At 39.0% G+C, this 19889-nt stretch overlaps 4 protein-coding genes across 4 annotated transcripts; 3 read left to right on the top strand and 1 right to left on the bottom strand.

The window, feature by feature from the left end:
- On the top strand, positions 1 to 5134 carry LOC122654835 (aldehyde dehydrogenase family 2 member B7, mitochondrial). The gene is made up of 11 exons (XM_043849105.1): positions 1 to 146; positions 1499 to 1633; positions 1789 to 1931; positions 2043 to 2196; positions 2291 to 2520; positions 2612 to 2701; positions 3766 to 3939; positions 4020 to 4157; positions 4316 to 4453; positions 4549 to 4610; positions 4718 to 5134. Exons 1-11 carry the CDS (start codon positions 65 to 67, stop codon positions 4989 to 4991), a joined length of 1620 nt encoding a protein of 539 aa, XP_043705040.1. The 5' UTR covers positions 1 to 64; the 3' UTR covers positions 4992 to 5134.
- A 4295-nt stretch (positions 5135 to 9429) lies between these two features.
- Positions 9430 to 14140, top strand: LOC122653818 (protein DELETION OF SUV3 SUPPRESSOR 1(I)-like). Its single transcript, XM_043847768.1, has 3 exons — positions 9430 to 9534; positions 11209 to 11319; positions 13811 to 14140. The coding sequence occupies exons 2-3, from the start codon at positions 11229 to 11231 to the stop codon at positions 13939 to 13941; spliced, it is 222 nt and encodes a 73-aa protein (XP_043703703.1). The 5' UTR covers positions 9430 to 9534; positions 11209 to 11228; the 3' UTR covers positions 13942 to 14140.
- A 1853-nt stretch (positions 14141 to 15993) lies between these two features.
- Positions 15994 to 17501, top strand: LOC122654161 (UDP-glycosyltransferase 90A1-like). Its single transcript, XM_043848143.1, has one exon. The coding sequence runs from the start codon at positions 16003 to 16005 to the stop codon at positions 17437 to 17439; it is 1437 nt and encodes a 478-aa protein (XP_043704078.1). The 5' UTR covers positions 15994 to 16002; the 3' UTR covers positions 17440 to 17501.
- Positions 17502 to 17597: 96 nt separating this feature from the next.
- LOC122656421 (RING-H2 finger protein ATL39-like) lies at positions 17598 to 18176 on the bottom strand. The gene has a single exon (XM_043850928.1). The coding sequence runs from the start codon at positions 18119 to 18121 to the stop codon at positions 17600 to 17602; it is 522 nt and encodes a 173-aa protein (XP_043706863.1). The 5' UTR covers positions 18122 to 18176; the 3' UTR covers positions 17598 to 17599.
- Between the last annotated feature and the right edge of the window lie 1713 nt (positions 18177 to 19889).

The following is a 19889-nucleotide window of genomic DNA, read 5'->3' as shown; positions in this document are numbered from 1 at the left end:
AAAAAAAAGGATAGTGTGACCGAGAAGAGAGTGAGAGAGAGAGAGCGAGTGATTGGATTTGGCTATGGCGTCTCGGAGATTATCGTCTCTGCTTAGTCGATCCTTCGCTGCTTCGTCAACCTCTGCATCTTCGTTGTTCTCTCTTGGTAACGATCATCTTCATCAATTCCATCTTTTTAACTAACTCTCTTCTGCTTCTGCTTCTGCTTCTGTGTGTTTTTTTTTGGGTTCCATGTCGTCTATCCTTATTTTCTCTCTGAGTTTTGTGCAAATGCGAAGGATCTTTGATCTAAGCTATGGACTCCTTTCTCTGTTGAAGACGATGGACGTCTAACTTGCTTCCTGGTTTTATGAGATCGAATTTCATTTTTGCATTTTGTTTGATGAATTTTCTTGTAGCCAATTCATTTTACATTTTAGTTGTTACTTCTGACCGCATATCCATTGAAAATCTTTGTTATACTCGATGCTGTGTGAGACTGTAATAGAGAAGAAGAAGAAGAAGAGATTTTTTAAGTCCTTTAAGTGGTTTCACCTGACTCAGATTATTATTTGGTGTTTAGAACATGGAAAATATATTCGATTTTTTTTCTGTAACTACTTTTGCTCGAATATTACCTATGAGACTTCCGTGGACTCTGTTTTCGATTTTTTTTATTTTTTATTTTTTTTTTCTGTAACTACTTTTGCTCAAATATTACCTATCAGACTTCCGTGGACTCTGTTTTCGTGGTTTACCTGTTGATATACACACATTTTTGCATTTTATGTTCCGTGACAATTAGATAGAGATGATCGATCATCCAATCATCCTGTACAGTATGGTGGACATGTGGTGTATTTCCCTGGTTCTTTGAACTGCGAAGTATTTCTTCGGAACATTGTGGACGAGGACAGGGATGAGCTTGAGTTGTTTATCACTGTTCAACTACGGACCTAATTAAAAAATGTATGCCGTTGTCTAATGATTTTATATTACCGTGAGAAAATAAATTACCGACCTGAAGATTTTTGAACTTGTTAGTTTTGAAGGGGGAATTGGGGTTGTTACAGGTTTTATCCTCTCTTTTATCAGAAATATCAGATATCTATGAGTTGCTCTTTTTTTTTTTTTTTTGTCTGTGTTTTTTGCCCTTTCTTAATCTTATCTTCTGGCACTGTTTGTCTTAAAAAGTAAAATTATTTAATTAGTGATTGCTAGATTTATATTTTTCAAATATTCTTATTTTCTGGGTACTCAATAGAATAAAAGCTTTTGGCTTCTAAATTTAATCTTGTCCATAAAATTGATAATGCTTATTTTGTTGTAAAACATTGATTACTTTCTGAAATTGTTTTTATTAATGCACTTTAAATTGGACAAAGTGTTCAAGTTTTCGAATTCTTCCCCTCTGCATTTTGCTAGTTTCTCTAGCTTCTGTTAATGAGTTTGCCCTTGTTGGATTGCTAATTAAAGCAGATTTTATTGATGAACAGTCTTTACAATATACTTTTTCAGGTAGAAACTCTAGCTGTGGGAGAGGCATCAGTAGATTTAGCACTGCTGCTGCACAAGAAGAACTCATTACTCCATCTGTTCAAGTAAATTATACTCAGCTTTTAATCAATGGACAATTTACAGATGCGGCATCAGGTGAAATTGCCATCTTCTTACGTCATGTTATTAAAAATATAGCTTTACATTTGTTTCTCAGTTACCTCAACGTTTCTATTAGTTCTGCTTCAGCATTCTTTTGGCAAAGGTGTCTTCTAACTGGAAGTGATTTCTCGGATAACTTCTGGCTGCAGGAAGAACTTTTCCAACCCTTGATCCGAGGACAGGAGATGTGATTTCTCATGTTGCTGAAGGAGATGCAGAAGATATCAATCGGGCCGTTGCTGCTGCCCGAAAGGCATTCGATGAGGGACCATGGCCCAGAATGAGTGCTTATGTATGAATTTCCACCCTGCTTCTTACATTTTTGGTTATTACATTTGATAGTATGTGAAGTTCTTGGACTGTGCTGAAATTCTTATTCCTACTTTGGTATTTGTTTCTCCAGGAAAGATCACGTATTATTTACCGTTTTGCTGACTTGATTGAAAAGCACAATGATGAAATTGCTGCACTTGAGACTTGGGATAATGGAAAGCCTTATGAACAGGCTGCACAAGCTGAAGTACCAATGCTGGCACGTCTCATGCGGTATTATGCGGGTGAGGAATCTCTTGCTGCATGTATTGAAGGAGCTTCTCTAATTCTACATGCCTCGGTGAAAGATCTAATATTTTCTCTCGGTAAATTCTTCAGGTTGGGCGGATAAGATCCATGGTCTTACTGTTCCCGCTGATGGACCATACCATGTACAGACACTGCATGAACCTATTGGTGTTGCTGGGCAGATTGTTCCATGGAATTTTCCTCTTCTTATGTATGCTTGGAAGGTTGGGCCTGCATTAGCCTGCGGTAACGCTGTTATTGTAAAGACTGCAGAGCAGACACCCTTATCAGCTCTCTTTGTGTCAAAGCTATTCCATGAGGTGGGTGCTTAGTTCATCTTTTATTTTTTTCATAACGCAATTTGTTTTCCATTAGGATTTATTGCATTCTTATATGTGTTCCTTGTGACAGGCTGGTCTCCCTCCAGGTGTTTTAAATGTGGTTTCTGGATTTGGACCAACTGCTGGTGCTGCTCTTGCCAGTCATATGGATGTTGAGAAGGTAATTTAATGAACTACCTTTCTGCTTGGGATGAACCTAAAGTAGTAGTTTTTTTGGTCTTACCATATTGTTGAATAGTAGTAGTTGTTGTCTTCCATCCATCATGGAACTTAGTTTCTTATCCAGCATAAGACATCAATGTACATTACTAATCAACTAGGAATCTTCACATATGTAGCTCTATCATTGACCCTGTTCTGTTTTAGAGCATCTGTCTTCCCCCTGAACAAGTTATCTAAACTATGTTCTGTAATAAACAAACTGGGGGCTAGTTGATTGAAAGACACTAAGTAACCCCAATTTCGTGTCTCTGTCCTCCAGGTTCCACTTGCATAGGAATTGGAACCCCTTTGTAATTGAGACCACATATACAAATGACTCTGGTGTCAAAATCTCCCTTGACTTGTTTTTATCAACTTGTGTCTCCTTTTACTGTGGTCATTATGGTAGTCTTAAGTTGAACACTATTTAATCGAGGAGATATCTGGATTACGTCTAACCTCGAGATCTCTTTCTCTCTCTCACGAGTGGCCAGTGGTGGTGTTCAATGAGGCTTTATTTGTTAGGCAACCTGAGATGTTACTGTTATATGCCTTTTATTGTTGTCGCTATCAGTGATGGTCAATATCTTTTCCACACATTCCTCAAGAAAAATGACAGTTCATATCAGATATTGAACATTGAGCTTTCCAGCTCTCCTCCATGCAGCCAATTTAACAGCACAAACTTCTAAATGCAGTATTGGATCATTCGGAGGAATGGAAAAAACAATTTTCTGGATATTTTGATGTGAAAAGGACAGGGAATTACTCTCCAGGATCAGGAAAATTATAAATAATTGTGATTGGCGAAATGGAGATCATACACATTTATTTGGATTAACCATCATTTAATGGGTCTATGTTTAGCACTTCTATCCATTTCTTCCAATCTTATTTGTATTTTTTGAGGATCAACTGAATGGATTACAGCTTTAGTTATAGCCTTCTTTGACTAGAGGTGCCTGAAAAATTAATCTGTTTCTTCCACTGTTTTCATGCTGTTAAATATTTATCCCTTTGCAGATTGCGTTCACAGGATCAACTGAAACTGGAAAGATTGTGAGCGAATTGGCTGCAAAAAGCAATCTTAAACCTGTAACATTAGAGCTTGGAGGGAAGTCCCCTTTCATTGTCTGTGAAGATGCTGACGTTGACCAGGCTGTTGAGCTTGCACACTTCGCTCTGTTCTTTAATCAGGTCAAAAAGAAAAGTTTTTACTGAAACAGTTTAGATTCTTTTGATGATCGGATCATAAATTGAGGCTGTGCTGTCTTCAGGGTCAATGTTGCTGTGCTGGGTCTCGTACATTTGTACATGAAAGTGTATATGATGAGTTTGTAGAGAAAGCAAAGGCACGTGCTATGAGACGTGTTGTTGGTGATCCCTTTAAAACAGGCGTTGAACAAGGTCCTCAGGTAAAACTACTCTCTCTACTCTAATACACACAATTAAACCAAGTCCTGACTATTAGTCATCTGCATTCTGCATCTTTTGCTTATAATACTGCATATAATTGTTAAGCCTGTATATCTTTTCAGTATTGCTGCTCTATTGATTTTGATCAACATTTCAGATTGATTCAGAGCAATTTGGGAAGATCCTAAATTACATTAGATCTGGCATTGAAAGTGGTGCAACCCTTGAAGCTGGAGGTGATAGACTGGGAACCAAAGGCTACTTTATTCAGCCAACTGTCTTCTCAAATGTCCAAGTATGCACCACTCTACTTGCTGCTCCAATCAACATGGATATTTTACTAGTTGATTTAGTTAGTATGATTTTAATTTTAATTCTTGTGTCAATTAGGACGACATGAAAATTGCAAGCGAAGAGATCTTTGGCCCAGTGCAGTCCATCTTGAAATTCAAGTAAGACATGATCAATATACCATCCATTTCATCATTAGCCTTTGATTTTAGGGCTATTGAATTGATTTTCTCCTGTATAAGTGGCTTATTTTTTTCACTGATGATAGGAACCTTGATGAGGTTATAACAAGGGCAAATACTACTCGCTATGGGCTGGCTGCGGGGGTCTTCACCAAGAACATTGGAACTGCCAACACATTGATGCGTGCATTGAAAGCGGGGACAATCTGGATTAATTGCTTTGACATATTTGATGCTGCAATACCTTTTGGTGGGTACAAAATGAGTGGGCATGGCAGAGAAAAGGGTATCTACAGCCTCAATAACTACTTACAAGTGAAGGCTGTTGTTTCTCCTGTGGAGAATGCAGCCTGGCTATAAGGTCGGTTTATGTTAATCTGCTTCAATCATAATAATAAGTTGCCTGCTTGCTTGTATTCGAAGCTTTTTTGGATTTTGTTTTTTTCTGGATCGAAAGAGCTATTTGTATTTTGGTCTTAAATATAATGCTTCCTTTTCTTCGAGGTTGGTGATATACCCATTACAGTCTTTGAGTATCTCCAAGACTAGGATAAACTGCATATCTTGTTGTAGTTAAATGATGACATGCTTCGGTTGCGGAACCATTTTCTTCGTGCCTCAATGTTCTGACCATCATCATCTCAACCGAAACTGGAATTGGAACACTTAGCCGAAAATTTTCTACAATTCTAAAATGGTAGAGAGGGGGTGGAACAAAGAAAGGAAACTAATTTACCACTATGCAAAGTTAAGATTTGTGTTATTATATGATTTTGATCACTGGTTTCTATGTTCGTGTTTTTTTAGTGAAAGATCACTGGTTTCTTGTTAGATAGATTGTAATAAGTGGAGAGATTAAATAAATATTATATTATTTTGGTAAAGTGCTCTAGTCCCCACATCGGAAAACTACAAGAGTTATATATGGTATTTATTAGATTATCTTCTTTATCTCTTAAGTTAAACCGGAAAAGGGAGACATTCTACGGAGTATATGCGAGGACGGCTACTACTCATGCGTGGCATGGGCAGTAGAGGCGTTAGTGGCATACACACGCACTTAGCGATCTGATTTGGTACGTTGATTTTTGACATGATCAGATCCGTCGGATTAGAAGATCCTATGGTCACATTTGATGTGATATGACTGTTGTGAACAGCTTCTTTTTTGTTTTAATCTGGACCGTTAGATCATGTGGCAATCAATCTAATGGTTTAAATACAAAATGGACAGATATGTTTGTTCAAAAGAGATGCTTCACTTCTATAAAATAGTGTTGTGTGGGGTAAATTTCTCCTTTGAGATAGCGAATATGCATTCAAAGCAGACTATAATTTCCTTCTCCACTCGATTTTTTCCAACATTTCTATCTTGGTTGTTATAAGGTGGCTGCAATATCTTGAACATGGGGGAATAATGATAAACCTCATCCATACAAGGGCCCATGACCTTAATTAAAAATGGTGAAAAAGTACAGGTTTGAAATCTCAACTTGTTATTACAAGGGCCTATACGAAGTTCGAAAAGCATGAGAAGTGTGATCAACAGCAGCTCAATTGTTGGAAAACCAAGGGAGATAACCCTATCATGCTGAGTAAGAACCGGGTCCATTTCCAGATCCAGACACTGGTCAACTTATCATTCATTCCACTGATGGTTTATTTTTTATTTTGCAAAATCCAATGGGTTGATTCAAAGATTTTATCTGAAGTGTTTCTAGCTTTTGTCGAATTGAGACTTTTCATTAATTAGGACACAAGGCCATCTCCAGGGAGTTCTCAAATGGAAAGAGATGTACGTAGGGTTTAAAAAACCGATATCGAATCAGTTGACATGGTCAATTCAAATTGAAATTGGTCGAACCCGATCTCAATTTCTGTTGATATGAATCACTGAACCATAATGGATTTTTTAGGGTTCAGGCTGATCCGCCGATCGATTTTGGCTGATTCTCGACCAATTCTGAGTTTCTGACTGAATCGGAATTGATTGTCTCTAACCCGGGTCACCGAGTCTGGTTACTTGAACCTTGGATGGAAGCGAAGCGGCCCACTATCATATAGGAATCACCATTTTCCTGATTTATTGTAATCTCATGGCACCAGGGAAAAATATATACACTTCTATATAAGTAAGATTGTTAAACACGATACTCAAAAATGAAGCAACAAGAAGCACAAAATGAGAAATGCACACGAAAGGTGAAGGCAGGACCTTTTTTTTTATTATTAAGGGACTGAAAAATATAGGCAAGATTAAAAGCTAACGCTATACAAAATGAGTCTCTTTGCTTATCAAAACATATATCTTGGGATATATCAGAAATATAAACTAAGTCCTTTATAAGATTCCAAGGCCAAGGAGAATTGGTTGGAGATGGAAGAACATCAGATCTGTTGATTTGAACACCATACTTCTTTAATCTTCAACCCCATACTAGAGACATGATCCATGCTTGTTCGAATACTGACCAATTCTAGTTCCGTATAGGTAGTAGATGTAATATGTCCTGCAGCAAAAAAAAGGTATGCTTGCCCTCTACCAAAAAGATGTAGGACCATCCTATCAAACTTAATCCAGGTATATAGTATCCTGCACAAATTGAAATAGGAAAATTTAAAATTAGTAAGGCAAAAGAAGAAGGGACTTAATAAGTTTTCCTTATTACTAGAATATACATGAGGGGACGAAAATGAGGGAGGGGATAATTTTAAATGTACTAACCACTGTTTGATTTTAATCATTATCCAATTTGGATTTGGATTTTCAGACCCAATAACGACGTTGTTTCTGGCTACCCAAATAAAATAACAAATAATAATAAAAACACTAAAGAACCATACCAAGAATTTGATCCCAAGAATTGGGATCAAAATGCAGAAGATTTTGCAAGCTGAACTAATTGGCACCTTTAACGGTTTGGTTTAATAATGGGATGGTCTGGTTCTGGTTCTTTAACAATTCTAAGCATTTAGTGTCAAACACTCAAATATTTACAAAAATTCCTAAGTATACAAATAAAATTCCCAATCATCCAAATAATTCAATATATATTCCTAAATATAAAATAATAAAAAATAATTCGTAAGCATACAAAACACTCAACTAAGCCCAATTCACACTTTGTAGTTATTAATACCAAATCAAATTAAAATCTCAAATTATTTAAAAAAACATCTTCCATATACATGTTAACTTCTCAAACCACTATAATAATTCCAAATTATTAATCCAAACAACGAAAGGGAAACCAAAATAAGTAATTTAGGCATGTCAAACGGATCCAAACAGTTCCGATTCTTGCCGGTTCCTTATTAAGCTTCAGTTTTGGACCTGTTTGGAAACCTATTCGATCCTAGAACCATCTCAAGCCCATTTTTTAGCAATAATCAAAGATCCTAAAACAGATTGCCAACTCCTAATCCAGGGAAAATGAACCTATGGATACTAAAGATTTTGGGCTAGTTATACTATCATTACAAATTTACAATATGGATTAAAATAACTATTTATTCCCCCTTTTCATTTACAAGAAGAATGCAGACAATGTTCTTTACCCGATAAAATAGAGCTTTAAAAGGACAGGATTACGGCGAGTTGTGTTCACATTCTCGTACATGAACGTACGAAAATGGGTTTACGAGAATGGGTTAGAACACATTCTCGTACATTCGCGTACGCGAATGGGAGCCCGCCTCGGTTATGGTCTTCGCCTGACAAGCACGTTTTTAAAAATTGTGACCGATAACGATTCCTGGCCAATCATTGGTTGGAAATTGGTATTGGACTTAGGGTAAAAATATTTTTTTTTAAAAATCAGAAGGAGGAGTCTATCCGAGAGCGTGGTTTCTATGCCTAGACATGTCCCGCCCCCTATGAAAGGTGAAAATTTTGCCCCTATTGATGCTTTTGCACGCACTGCAATTGACCCCTGCACAGCGACCATACTCTAGGACAGAAATGTCTCTCCCCCTCTCCTCCCCAAAAAAACAGATTTTTAATGAAAAATAGGTACATAACTATTCAATACAAACCGATGTGTATCAATATCGGCCGAAACCAATACTGTGTCGGATATCGACTACTAAGAATGAGATGCAGGCTCATACAAAGGAGGGTATTTGATTTTATTAGATTCTAAAATTCTAAACTATGACCTCTTTACCTAACATTCAGAATACTTACCTAAACTCTCCACTTGGCAAAAGAAGGGTGACCATTTGGGAAACAGGTTCATAATCTCAGATTCAATCGGTCGAGGCCGATCCCAAGCTGCAACCGATCCGTGACCGATCTGATGGAGTAGCTACAAGATCAGAAAATACGATCGGATTGGCTGATCTGATCCGATCCTCGACCGATCTGACTAAAGTTTTTAGATTTTTAAAATTTTTGTATTATTTTGACCGATACTAATCGATATTGACTGATCCGATCCGATCCTAAGATCACAATACCCACCAACTATGGCCGATACATGACCTGATCTATAAAAAAAAACGATTTGAGGGGTGTTTTTTGATGATCTGGACCAATTTGTACCGATCCAATCCCGATCTGAAAAGGTATCGTCCATGGCCGATACCGAGTCCGATACCTGGATTTTGAATCTTGGTGGGAATGGGTTCTTAACCTCTGGCACGTGCGAATAATTTTTTCCAAACACGGAAATCGGAAGCGGATTCCAATTCGAATCAACTGATTCACCGATCCGGACCCTGATTTTTGGACGAACATTTTAGAAGAAAAAATAAAAAAAAGAGAAAAAGAAGAAAACCTTGACAATCACACCCTGGATTTTCGGACATTCTCATCCTTCTCTTACTTGAAACCCTAGGACTCAATCCACCGCCCTTGACACTATCCGGCGAAGAACGAGCATCCCCGGCCAACGACGTTCAGGTAATACTAACTTTAGTCCATCTTTCTTCTCGTTTTTTCCGTTTCAATCTTACGGAGGAAATTCCATTGGCTCTTTCTTCTCTGGTGTTTGTTGTTATTCGCGGGTTTCGGCCTCTGTGGGAGATCTTCCTGATTCACAGTTCAAAGGGATTTCCATCTCTAATTCCAATGCCGACGGTCACAGGGGCTCAATCTAGGCCGCGACCAGAGGGATTTCCATTGACTTCTAGGGTTTTTTTTTTGCCCTTTCTTGTTTTAGTATTTTCCCCCCTTTCTTTTGGGTGCTGGAGTAATTTTTTTTTTTTTTAGTTTTTGTTTGGGACATTTGGAAGAAAGATAGTTTAGGTTAGGATTTCTGTAGTTTTGTTTTGAAGAAGCTTACTGGCAGTTCTTTATTATTATTACAATTATGATCATGGCACATTGGTTGTATCTAGCAATTTCTAACCATAGTTCTGATTCTAAGGATGAGTTCAACGTTTCAACCGACTTTGCATAGGTCTTTCTTGTATTTAGCAATTTTTAACCACAGTTCTGATTCTACGGGTGAGTTCAACGTTTCAATCCACTTTGCTTAGATCTTTCTTTATGTAGAATAGATCAGTTGGGAACTCAAAGAGAATATCAGAAGGATTTGCACAATTCGAGTGGTGGCTTTGTTGATTCAGCCATAATCACATGTTGTCTTGTACAATTAAAGCCAATCAGCCAAAATTTTATGGTTCCAAGTAAATTCCTTCTGGTTAATCAACAGATTTGTAATAAGCTGATTGTTTCGTTCCAGTCATTTAGTCATTTGATCAGCCAAACTTATTCCATGTGAGTTTGCTTGTGTGTATATGCGAATGGAGAGAGAGAGATGTGGGTACGGGGTAGTTCCATTAATGGCGAACGATGCAGACGATTGAAAGCACTGGCAAAAGATGCAGACCATTTGTATCCTTTAGTTCAGGAAGCAATTGTCTTTGAAGAAGGGAAACAAATGGAACCTCATATGTGTTTCACAACACCTGCCACATGTGTGCTACCTCTCGAGTCTTGAGTTTTAACTAGCAGTCTCTGTTCCTTTCTCTATAAAAAAATGATAAAGTAACAATCTCTAGTTGTTCTTCCCAAACAAAAAATCCTCATTTTCCATATAAGTAAGTCATTATTGTCCCCGATATTGCAAAGTCTGGATTCCAAAGTCAAGAATCCAGAGAGACCATCCGTTCTCATGCAAGACCACTCAACGACCCCCTTAGGTTGGTATGCTCTCTTTCAATTTTGATGTTCCAACCAGGTTGCATTGAGCATCACAGCCACTCTCTATTTAATTTCTTTTGAAGTGATTCCTTGTGTGCTTGAAGTAAAATTCATCTAGGTTCCCCAATTTTTTATCTTCACGAATCAAATGCTTAAGACTCTTCAAGCAAATTAAAAGGGGTTTTCACCTCTTTCTGTTTTATCTGCCTCATGGTGCAAACATCCTACACCGCAAGAAGGCCCTATTTCTTACGAATTTAATTTTAGGATAGCATGCTAGGCATCTTCCTTCAAACCTACTCTTCTTAAATTTCTGATAATCTTCAGTATTAAAAATCTGGTTTTCTATTTTTCTATTCAACATATGGACAAATTTTGCAGTATTGGAGCCTACGTCTGATGTCGACCGAAACTTTGCTATTTTTGCAGCTTTCTGATAGCTGTTTGAAATGGCGACAGAATCCAAGACCGTGACAGAAGATGCCAAGATTGATCTTTTTGAAGACGATGATGAATTTGAAGAATTTGAAATTGGTGAAGGTAACTTATGGTTTTGATTCTTTGCGTTTTATATTTGCCAACTGCCATTTTAGCAGCTAGTTGATGTTCTATCTCGTTCTCTAGTTGTTTATTGTTTAAGATTAAACCTGCTGGTTTTGGATTTCTATGATGAGTTCTTATTGAATTGTCCACACCTTGTTCTTATGGTTCTATGTGTGGAGTTTTGAAGTCATCTTATTTGATTGGATTTAAATTGTTTCTTTTGATGTAGAACTTTACTTATGGTGACCCTCCCCCCCCCCCCCCCCAAAAAAAAAGAAGAAGAAGATATGATTCAGGATTGACTATGATGTTCGACTTTCAGAATTTGTAGTTTGACTTGTTGCTGAGTTAATGATTTTTTGGTTGCCAGTAATTGAGGTTTTTGTATTACCTGATGATTTAGATTTTTGTTAAATTCATGATAAGTTAACGTGACTCAATATTGAGTCATAATTAAATGTGGGACAATTTTTTATATATGGTACTTTCTACTATCCTTGTAGGATAACTTCAAGGAACTAAGAAACTAATGCACTGAATGCATTGTTTTAAATACAGTAAAGTTTCTTTATGTTTTGCTTTGTATTGATTTTTCGTTATAAACTTCATTTTCTGTTAGTATTGTTCAAAACTGATCAACTATTGAGGCTTAAAACTTACAAGTCGTGCTATGAAATATGGGAGAGAGTTATTGAAACTCGCCTGAGATAAGAAACTAATATTATGGGTAACCAGTTTGGTTTATGCCAGGAAGATCAATGACGTAAGCTATTTATTTACTTAAGAGACTCATGGAAAGATGTAGAGAATTTGAGAAGAATCTCCATAAGAAAAAGCTTATGACAGAGTCCTTAGAGAGTTAATTTGGCAGGCATCAGGAAAGATGTGTTTCAAGTAAATATGTGGATATAGTTAAAAATATGTATAATGGTGTGGTGACTAGTGTAAGCTCTGTGGGGGGACAGGGTAATGAATTCCCAATTACAATTGGGTTACATCAAGGATCAGCTTTAAGCTCATATTTGTTTGCTCTAATGATAGATGAATTGACTAGAGATATTCAAGATCAGATCCTTTGGTGTATGCTTTTTTATATTGTTTTGGCGGATGAAACTAAAGCATGGATAAACGTCAAGTTGGAATTATGGAGATCAACCTTTGAGTCAAAAGGTTTAACAATAAGTAGAAGGAAAACAAAGTATATGGTGTGTAACTTTAGTGACAATAGGACGGATAATGAGGTGGTGAAAATTGATGAAAGGGAGATACCGCAAAGTAATTATATTAGATATCTAGGCTCAATCGTAAATAAAAAAGGAGAAATAGAGGATGATGTTAGACAGAGAATTTAATAAGATGGATGAAGTGGAGAGGTGCGTCCGGAGTGTTGTGTGATCGACGTATTCCTCTAAAACTTAAGGCAAATTTTATACGACGGTCATACGACCGACAATGATGTAATGGGCCAAATATTGGGCAGTAAAGAAATATCATATAGATAAACTTAGGGATTGAGCTCCTCTCCAGGGAGCCCAGCACGCCCAAGGGGCATCCAGCCTTTGGGCTGTGCCACACACATCCCTAGGCATGCGCCGAGATGTGTGCAGCACAAACCAACCCTTGGATGCCCCCGGGGCACTCCCTGAAGAGGAGCCGGATACTAAACTTAGTGTAGCTGAGATGAGGATGTTGAGATGGATGAGAGGTAAAACTAGAAAGGCTAAAATAAGGAATGATCATGTGAGAGCTGATTTAGGAGTAGCTTCGATACATGATTAAGGTGCAAGAATGTCATTTGAGGTGGCATGGACATATGCAACGGGGAGGAGTGGTTTGATTCAGATTGAAGGTGCTAAAAGAGCCATGGGTAGACCTAAAATGACTCTAGGAGAAGTGAGGAAAGACACGCATAGTTTAGGCCTTGTTACTGGTATGGCTTTGAATAGAGCTAATTGGAGGGAAAGGATCCATGTAGCCAACCCCATTTGAAAGTGACTCAAGTCATTGTCTTGCATGCTTTTCTAGTACTCGTTTGAAATGCCAGGATTTTATCCATATTGAGAGAAGTGTGTTATAAGGTAAGGTTACAACTTCTTTTTCACCAACTTTGGTTACGTTCCTTTATTTAAAAGGTGCTTCTTGATGTTTATTCTGATAAATTGATCTGGTCAATCATGAGCAAGATAAAAGTAACGTTAACGTTTTGCATGGTGAGGTTTCTTCTCTCTCTCTCTCTCTCTAGCTTGGGAGAGGGTTCGAGTTTTTGGCTGGTTATTTTACTTTTTTAATATTTTAGTTATGTTTAGGTCTCCCATCCAAGCACCCCAGGGTAGCTGTATTCATTCTATAGGTTTCCTTAATACCATTGATGTTCTTAGTCTTCAGTGGCTGTGTCTCTGAGGTGAACCCTGATTTTGCTTGATAATATGTTTTATTTCTTTGTTTGACTTTTCATTTTATTTTTTTTCCCTGCTGTATTGTTGTGCAGAGTGGAATGACAAGGAAGAGGGAAATGATGTCACGCAGCAATGGGAAGATGACTGGGATGATGATGATGTCAATGACGACTTCTCTCTGCAGCTGAGGAGAGAACTGGAGAACAATACTGAGAAAAGCTAAGTGCATCAGTTGTCAGCTCCATCTGTCATTTACCTGCATTGTCATAATCATGTTGCTAGTGATGAAGACGATATAGATATTTGCATGTTATGTAGAGAACTCAATAGTTTTTAGAAGCTCAAACTATGAACCCCCCTCCCCCTCCTTTTTGTGGGGTTCCTTAATCTCTACTGAATTAAGGGACCTTGGAGAAGTTAAATGCTTTAGGTTGTCATTCTCTGTATATGGTGTTTTAAAGCAGTGAAATTGTCAATTGATTTAAGACCAATTAATGATGATGGCTTACGATCCTTCATGGATCTTTTACTACAGGGAAAATGCCCATTGGCTGCTCATGATTCTCTCTCTAATTCTTATTATTGTGAAAAACCAGCAGCCTGGTGATTGAGCATCCTTCCCTCTCTTTTGCCGTGACTCTAAGATCCATATGAATCCATTCGTTTCAATGTAGAAAAAGGTGGAATAGGAAAATTTTCCTGCAAGAAGTTTCTGCTGTTTTAAAAAAGTGAGAAACATTTTTACACTAAGATAAAATATTGTGGGACCCACTTTCTGTCTACCAGTGGTGAAGAGAGAATCTCTTCATCCATCCCATCTGACTCTCTGATTGGACTGGAGAAAGGTATTTTGGACTTTGGACGGTGAACAATAGGGGCTGGGAGTTTATGAATTAATGATGAACCCAGAGGTCAAAATGTTACCATTGGTGAATTAAAGAACTATTTACAGTGAGAGAAACAAGGCCTTAGGACTGGATCCTAACCCTGCTGGGAAAAACAAGGTCTTAGGTTTGGCAAAAGTGCGTGTGTGCCTGCAGCTTAGGAGGCAGTGCTCCAAGAGGAGCAAATACTGTGCACGGGTAAGCCGTAGTTATCATTGTTTTAGTCTTAAAGAATGCACCAAGCTATCTTCGTGCATACTCTTCAATATGTTCGGCCAGAATTTTAGTCCCAAAATAATTAGTTTCGTAAACTTTCTTATTAATCACCAATTATCTGTTAAAGAGTTCCTCAAGCTCTCCGTTGCTCATAGAGAATGTTGCCGAACCTATTTCTTCCTGTGTCCGAACGCTACACTCAAAGTTTCTCCAAACCTTGTAGCCTCCAGGATAAAATACTACTACTCATTCGGTAGCGGCAGTTGAGAATCCAGTTTTTGTAAACTCAACACCGATTCCTCTTAGGGAAAAGATCATCACAGTGGGGAGTTAGGAGTGATGCGCATAGCACCATCTGAAAAAGACGAATTTTAACTCCATTTTGGTAAGTGAGGCAATGGAGTGGACTCTTAGAGACTATCCCAGAATGTATTGAGAAACCATTGGTGGAATCCGATTGCTAAGAGCTTGTTTTATATTTGATTGGGATAACATCGAGCATTCTGCTAGTAGTTCAGCGGATGCTCTACCGCATTGTCACGGGCATATTTGTAACGGAGTCAACATACCCGTACCGCCATGTCAAGCAAGATACCCGTGACAGTATGCCTAAATTCCCACTCGAAGGTTAGAGGACCTTTCTAACCCAACAACAGTGCGTAGAATATGCTATGCGCACTAATATGGATAGATTTTGTTGGAGGTGGTCTGACCGCAGCCTCAGCATAATCTGCAGAAACAATGTAGGGTGGTAAAGCCCTTTCTTCATCTCCGGATACTCGGGTGAAGAAGGGTACACCATGAGAAATGTGGTGGACTCAATGGTACACAGCACCAGAACTCTGCTGCTGAAACAGAGTATTGGCAAAGCATCCAACCTAAAAAGAACAAAATGAGACTCAAAGATTTCTGCAGTTTTTTAATATCCATGATGATGGGGAATATCTGAACTGGCTGGTAGGAAATCTTCTTCAGTAAAAGCATCCAACCAAGAATTGGCAGGCAAAAGGGACAGCAATATCGAAGGGACAGCAATATCGAAGAATAGTGAAAGTGGTTCTATCGGAATCCACTGAAAAAGATGTGTCCCCTTCATTTCACTTTTACAGTTTATAAAAGCAAATGGATATACCATATATGAGTTCAAGACTCTTTGTCATTGTAGCTCTATCACTTAATCGATCATGGAAAAAGTGATTAGTTTTCCATCTTCTTCATCACTCGAATCTCCCCATTTCGTTATCTTTCCTTTCATGTCGAAAGGCCACACCATCCCACTCCTCCACCTCGCCTGTCTTCTCCACCGCCGTGGAATCTCAATTACATTCATCTCCACTCCGTTCAACTCTCCCTCCATCCGCCGCTCTCTCTCCAACACCAATACTGTCGCTTCCATCATCGACCTTCCCTTCCCCGATTCCATCCCTGGACTTCCCCCAGGTGTGCAGAGCACCGACCAACTCCCCTCCGATTCCCTCATCTTTCCCTTCATCGTCTCCACCAAACTCCTCCAACCCCACTTCGAGCAAGTCCTCCGGTCTCTGCCTCATGTCTCCTGCATAATCTCCGACGGGTTTCTCAGTTGGACTCTTGAGTCCGCCACCAAGTTGGGCATTCCAAGGGTGGTGTCCTATGGTACCTGTGCCTACTCCACGGCCCTTCGTCGGGCCACGGCCCGCGAGTTCACCAACCAGCCTTTGGTTCTCAAGAGCTTCAGTCCTTGGATCAAGATCACCGAAGACGATCTGGGCTCTCAAGATTCCGGCACTTCTGGTCCGGGCATTTGGTACGACCTCATTAACGAGGTAGTCATGGCTACTTCCAACAGTTGGGGTATTCTGTTCAACAGCTTCTACGAGATGGAGACAGCTTTCGTTGATTACTGGAATCGCGAGTTCAAGCCCAAAGCTTGGTGCGTTGGCCCTCTTTGCTTGGTCGGAAAACCAAAACCAGAAGACAAACCCATGTGGATGCAATGGCTAGATACCAGGGCGAAGGTTTTATATGTAGCGTTCGGGACACAGGTAAATGTTTGTGCAGAACAGATGAGAGAGATTGCAGTTGGGTTAGAAGGGTCTGGTGTGGATTTCTTGTGGGTGGTGAGATCGAAGTCGGACTCAGACTCAGATTCCTGGTTAGGGTTGGAATTGGAGGGAAAGGTGAAGGAGAGAGGGTTGATAATGAGGGAGTGGGTAGACCAGACGGAGATACTCCGGCATGAGAGCATCAGCGGATTCCTGAGCCACTGCGGTTGGAACTCGGTGTCGGAAAGTATATGCGCGTCGGTTCCCATCCTTGCATGGCCAATGATGGCTGAGCAGTTCTTGAATGCTAAGATGGTGGTGGAGGAGCTAGGGATTGGTTTGAGGATACCAGGAGCAGGCGCAGGCGATGGTGGTCTTGTCAAAGCTGAGGTTTTGCAGAGGGTGGTTAGGGAATTAATGGTGGAAGAGAAGGGTAAGAAGGTTGCTGAGAAGGTTAGAATGGTGGGAGAAGAAGCTAAAAGGGCCATGACTGAGAGTGGATCATCGTCAGTCACGTTAGACCTGCTCATCACTGAGGTTTTGCATTACTCTGCGATTGAAAAAGAGAAACTGGAGAAGGCTCATGGATGTAATTAAATAATCTGATAATCAAATAAACGATTACATTCTGAATGCGAAGAATTTCCACAAATCGAAAGCTTTTTTTATCGAGAAAATGCAAAAAAAACCCAAATGACAGTCCAAAACGGAATTGTCTGAAATCTGAATCTTTTTATCAAGAAAGAGAGAATCCAGATTAAACGATCATAGGAAGTGGAGAAGCAGAAGCAGCTGAGCCCAATTGGGTTCTCAATTCGATTGCTACCTCACTGGCATGGCTATTTTCCTCGATCAAAACCACGCTGCGCTTCTGCAGATCGGCACTGGTTCTACAAATCGGACAAATTGGCGTCTTCAACAGCCATGAATCGACGCATTGAGCATGAAAACTGTGTTTGCAAATGGGTAGTAATCTGCATTTGTCACCCATCTTGAAACTTTCCAAGCAAACTACACAATCAACTGGAGCGTTTCCCTTGTCTCCTACCTCGAATTCAAACAATGGAAGCTTCTTTAGATCCTCAATGGACATGCTATTGCCTCCATTACTTCCTCTTCCGCCCATGCTAGTGCTTCTGAATCCTCTCCTGGAGGCTCTCCCAACAATACAAAAATGAATTAAGACCATAACAACGATGCCCACGAACAATAGTATCACAGAGATGGCAATTGCCATCGACATTATCTGTATTACAAAACCCAGAACCTCATTACTCATTACAATCTCATTAATGTACTCGAAACTCCAATTCTCATCTCAAAATACTCCTTTCCAATCTCTTTGTACAAATCTAATCCAAAAACCCAGAACTTTGATCAGATCTCCCAATACTATCTCATTTCATTACTCCTTAACTAGCTAGAATGGTAGAAGCACCAGAGTTGAACAATGGAAAAGCTAAAAAATTGAGAGAAAACCCAGAAAAGTGAAGGGAGTAACTTAACTTGAACTTGCGCAATGGTTGCCTGGAGCTGAGAAGTTTAGTGAATGACAGGGTTTAAGAGAAACTGGAGATTTGCAATTGTTACAGGTGGAGTGGTTCTATTTTTCATCAGTAGCTTACCAAGAACAGTTAGTGTATGATTTTAGGGAGATATTTAATGCATAGTGGAAGTGGGTTGCTCAATCTCATGGAGTGGGTGGGGATAGAGCCAAAAATAATTTGGTGAGGACAAGAATCATGGGAATATTAATTTCTCTGGCTGTCTTTTTCACTCCAGTTTCTTTCAAGAATTGATCGGATACCAACATATTAGCTTCCATCTTAAAATCAATTGGCGCCCTTGCGTACAGTACAGGTCTCTTTATCCCGCTCAAATATTGATACTATATTAAGTTTTCATCTTAAAACCAATTGGTTCAAAGTAGAATGATCTCTCGTGAATCTTAGATAGTTGAAGCATCTACGATGGATATGAGATTATTACCTCAATACAACATCAACACATTATACATCCCCGATGCAATTGGTGATCCATGTATGAAATCTAGGGTTAAATAGTTTACCGATCCAATTTGGTTCTAATCAGAAATGGATTGAACCGATCCGAATTCCAATTCCGTATTTAATAACCATGCACCACCCTCCATAGGAAACACATGACATCAGTCTGTATAACACTAGCGTTAGATGCAGCCGGGATCTTCGCTAATAAAGCGATTTTGTGTGCTAATCAATCAATTGGATTTGTCGCCGAATATTATCCGGAAAAAGCATCACTTTTTAAGGATCACGAGAGGAAGGCAATGAACATGTTTTTAGAACATCAGCGTCAGGGACTTAGGAGGGACTCAGGAATATGCCAACAGTGGGCGGAGCCGCGGAGGTCATGGTTTTAGTTCAAGTGTAAAATCGATACGATACTGATATTGTATCGGTATGATCGGTTGTATCAGACAAATTTTGTCTGTATCGTATCACCGATACGGTATCAAGATCAACGATTAGCAAAATCATTATCAGAGCGATATGTTTCCGTACCTCAAACCATGGTGGAGGTGGACATTAAAAACGACAAGGATGGTTCTAAGATGTAAAAAATGCAAGGTTTTAGTGCACGGCATTGGATCAGGTACCATTTACCTTAGAAACTGATACGATATATCTTACAGGTCTCCCTTTGTTTTTTTTTTTTTTTTTTTTTTTGGTTTTTTACAATTATCACTCCAAAAACTTTGATATCTATTATTACCCCTCTAAAAACTTTCAAACAACTATTACTTTCCCCAATTGCATACTAATAACTAATTGGTCCCCATGGAAGAGGGTTAGTTGTGACAATGTGCCATTGTCACCGATTTTTTAAGACCAAAATGCCCTTTTGGGGTGGTAATTGTAAAAAAAAAAAAAAACCACCCCATCACCGTCCCTTCTTCTCCTCCTCTTTCTTCTTCCTCCTCTGCAACCCCAAACCTTGTTTTCTCCACTTGAGGTCCTAATCTAGAAAAGTGAGCAAGAATAAAAAAGAATATATGGAATGAAGAG

The sequence above is a fragment of the Telopea speciosissima genome, chromosome 3 (genome assembly GCF_018873765.1).
Source record: "Telopea speciosissima isolate NSW1024214 ecotype Mountain lineage chromosome 3, Tspe_v1, whole genome shotgun sequence".
In the NCBI taxonomy this organism is placed as follows: domain Eukaryota; kingdom Viridiplantae; phylum Streptophyta; class Magnoliopsida; order Proteales; family Proteaceae; genus Telopea; species Telopea speciosissima.
This window is presented reverse-complemented; position numbering and strand designations above follow the sequence as displayed.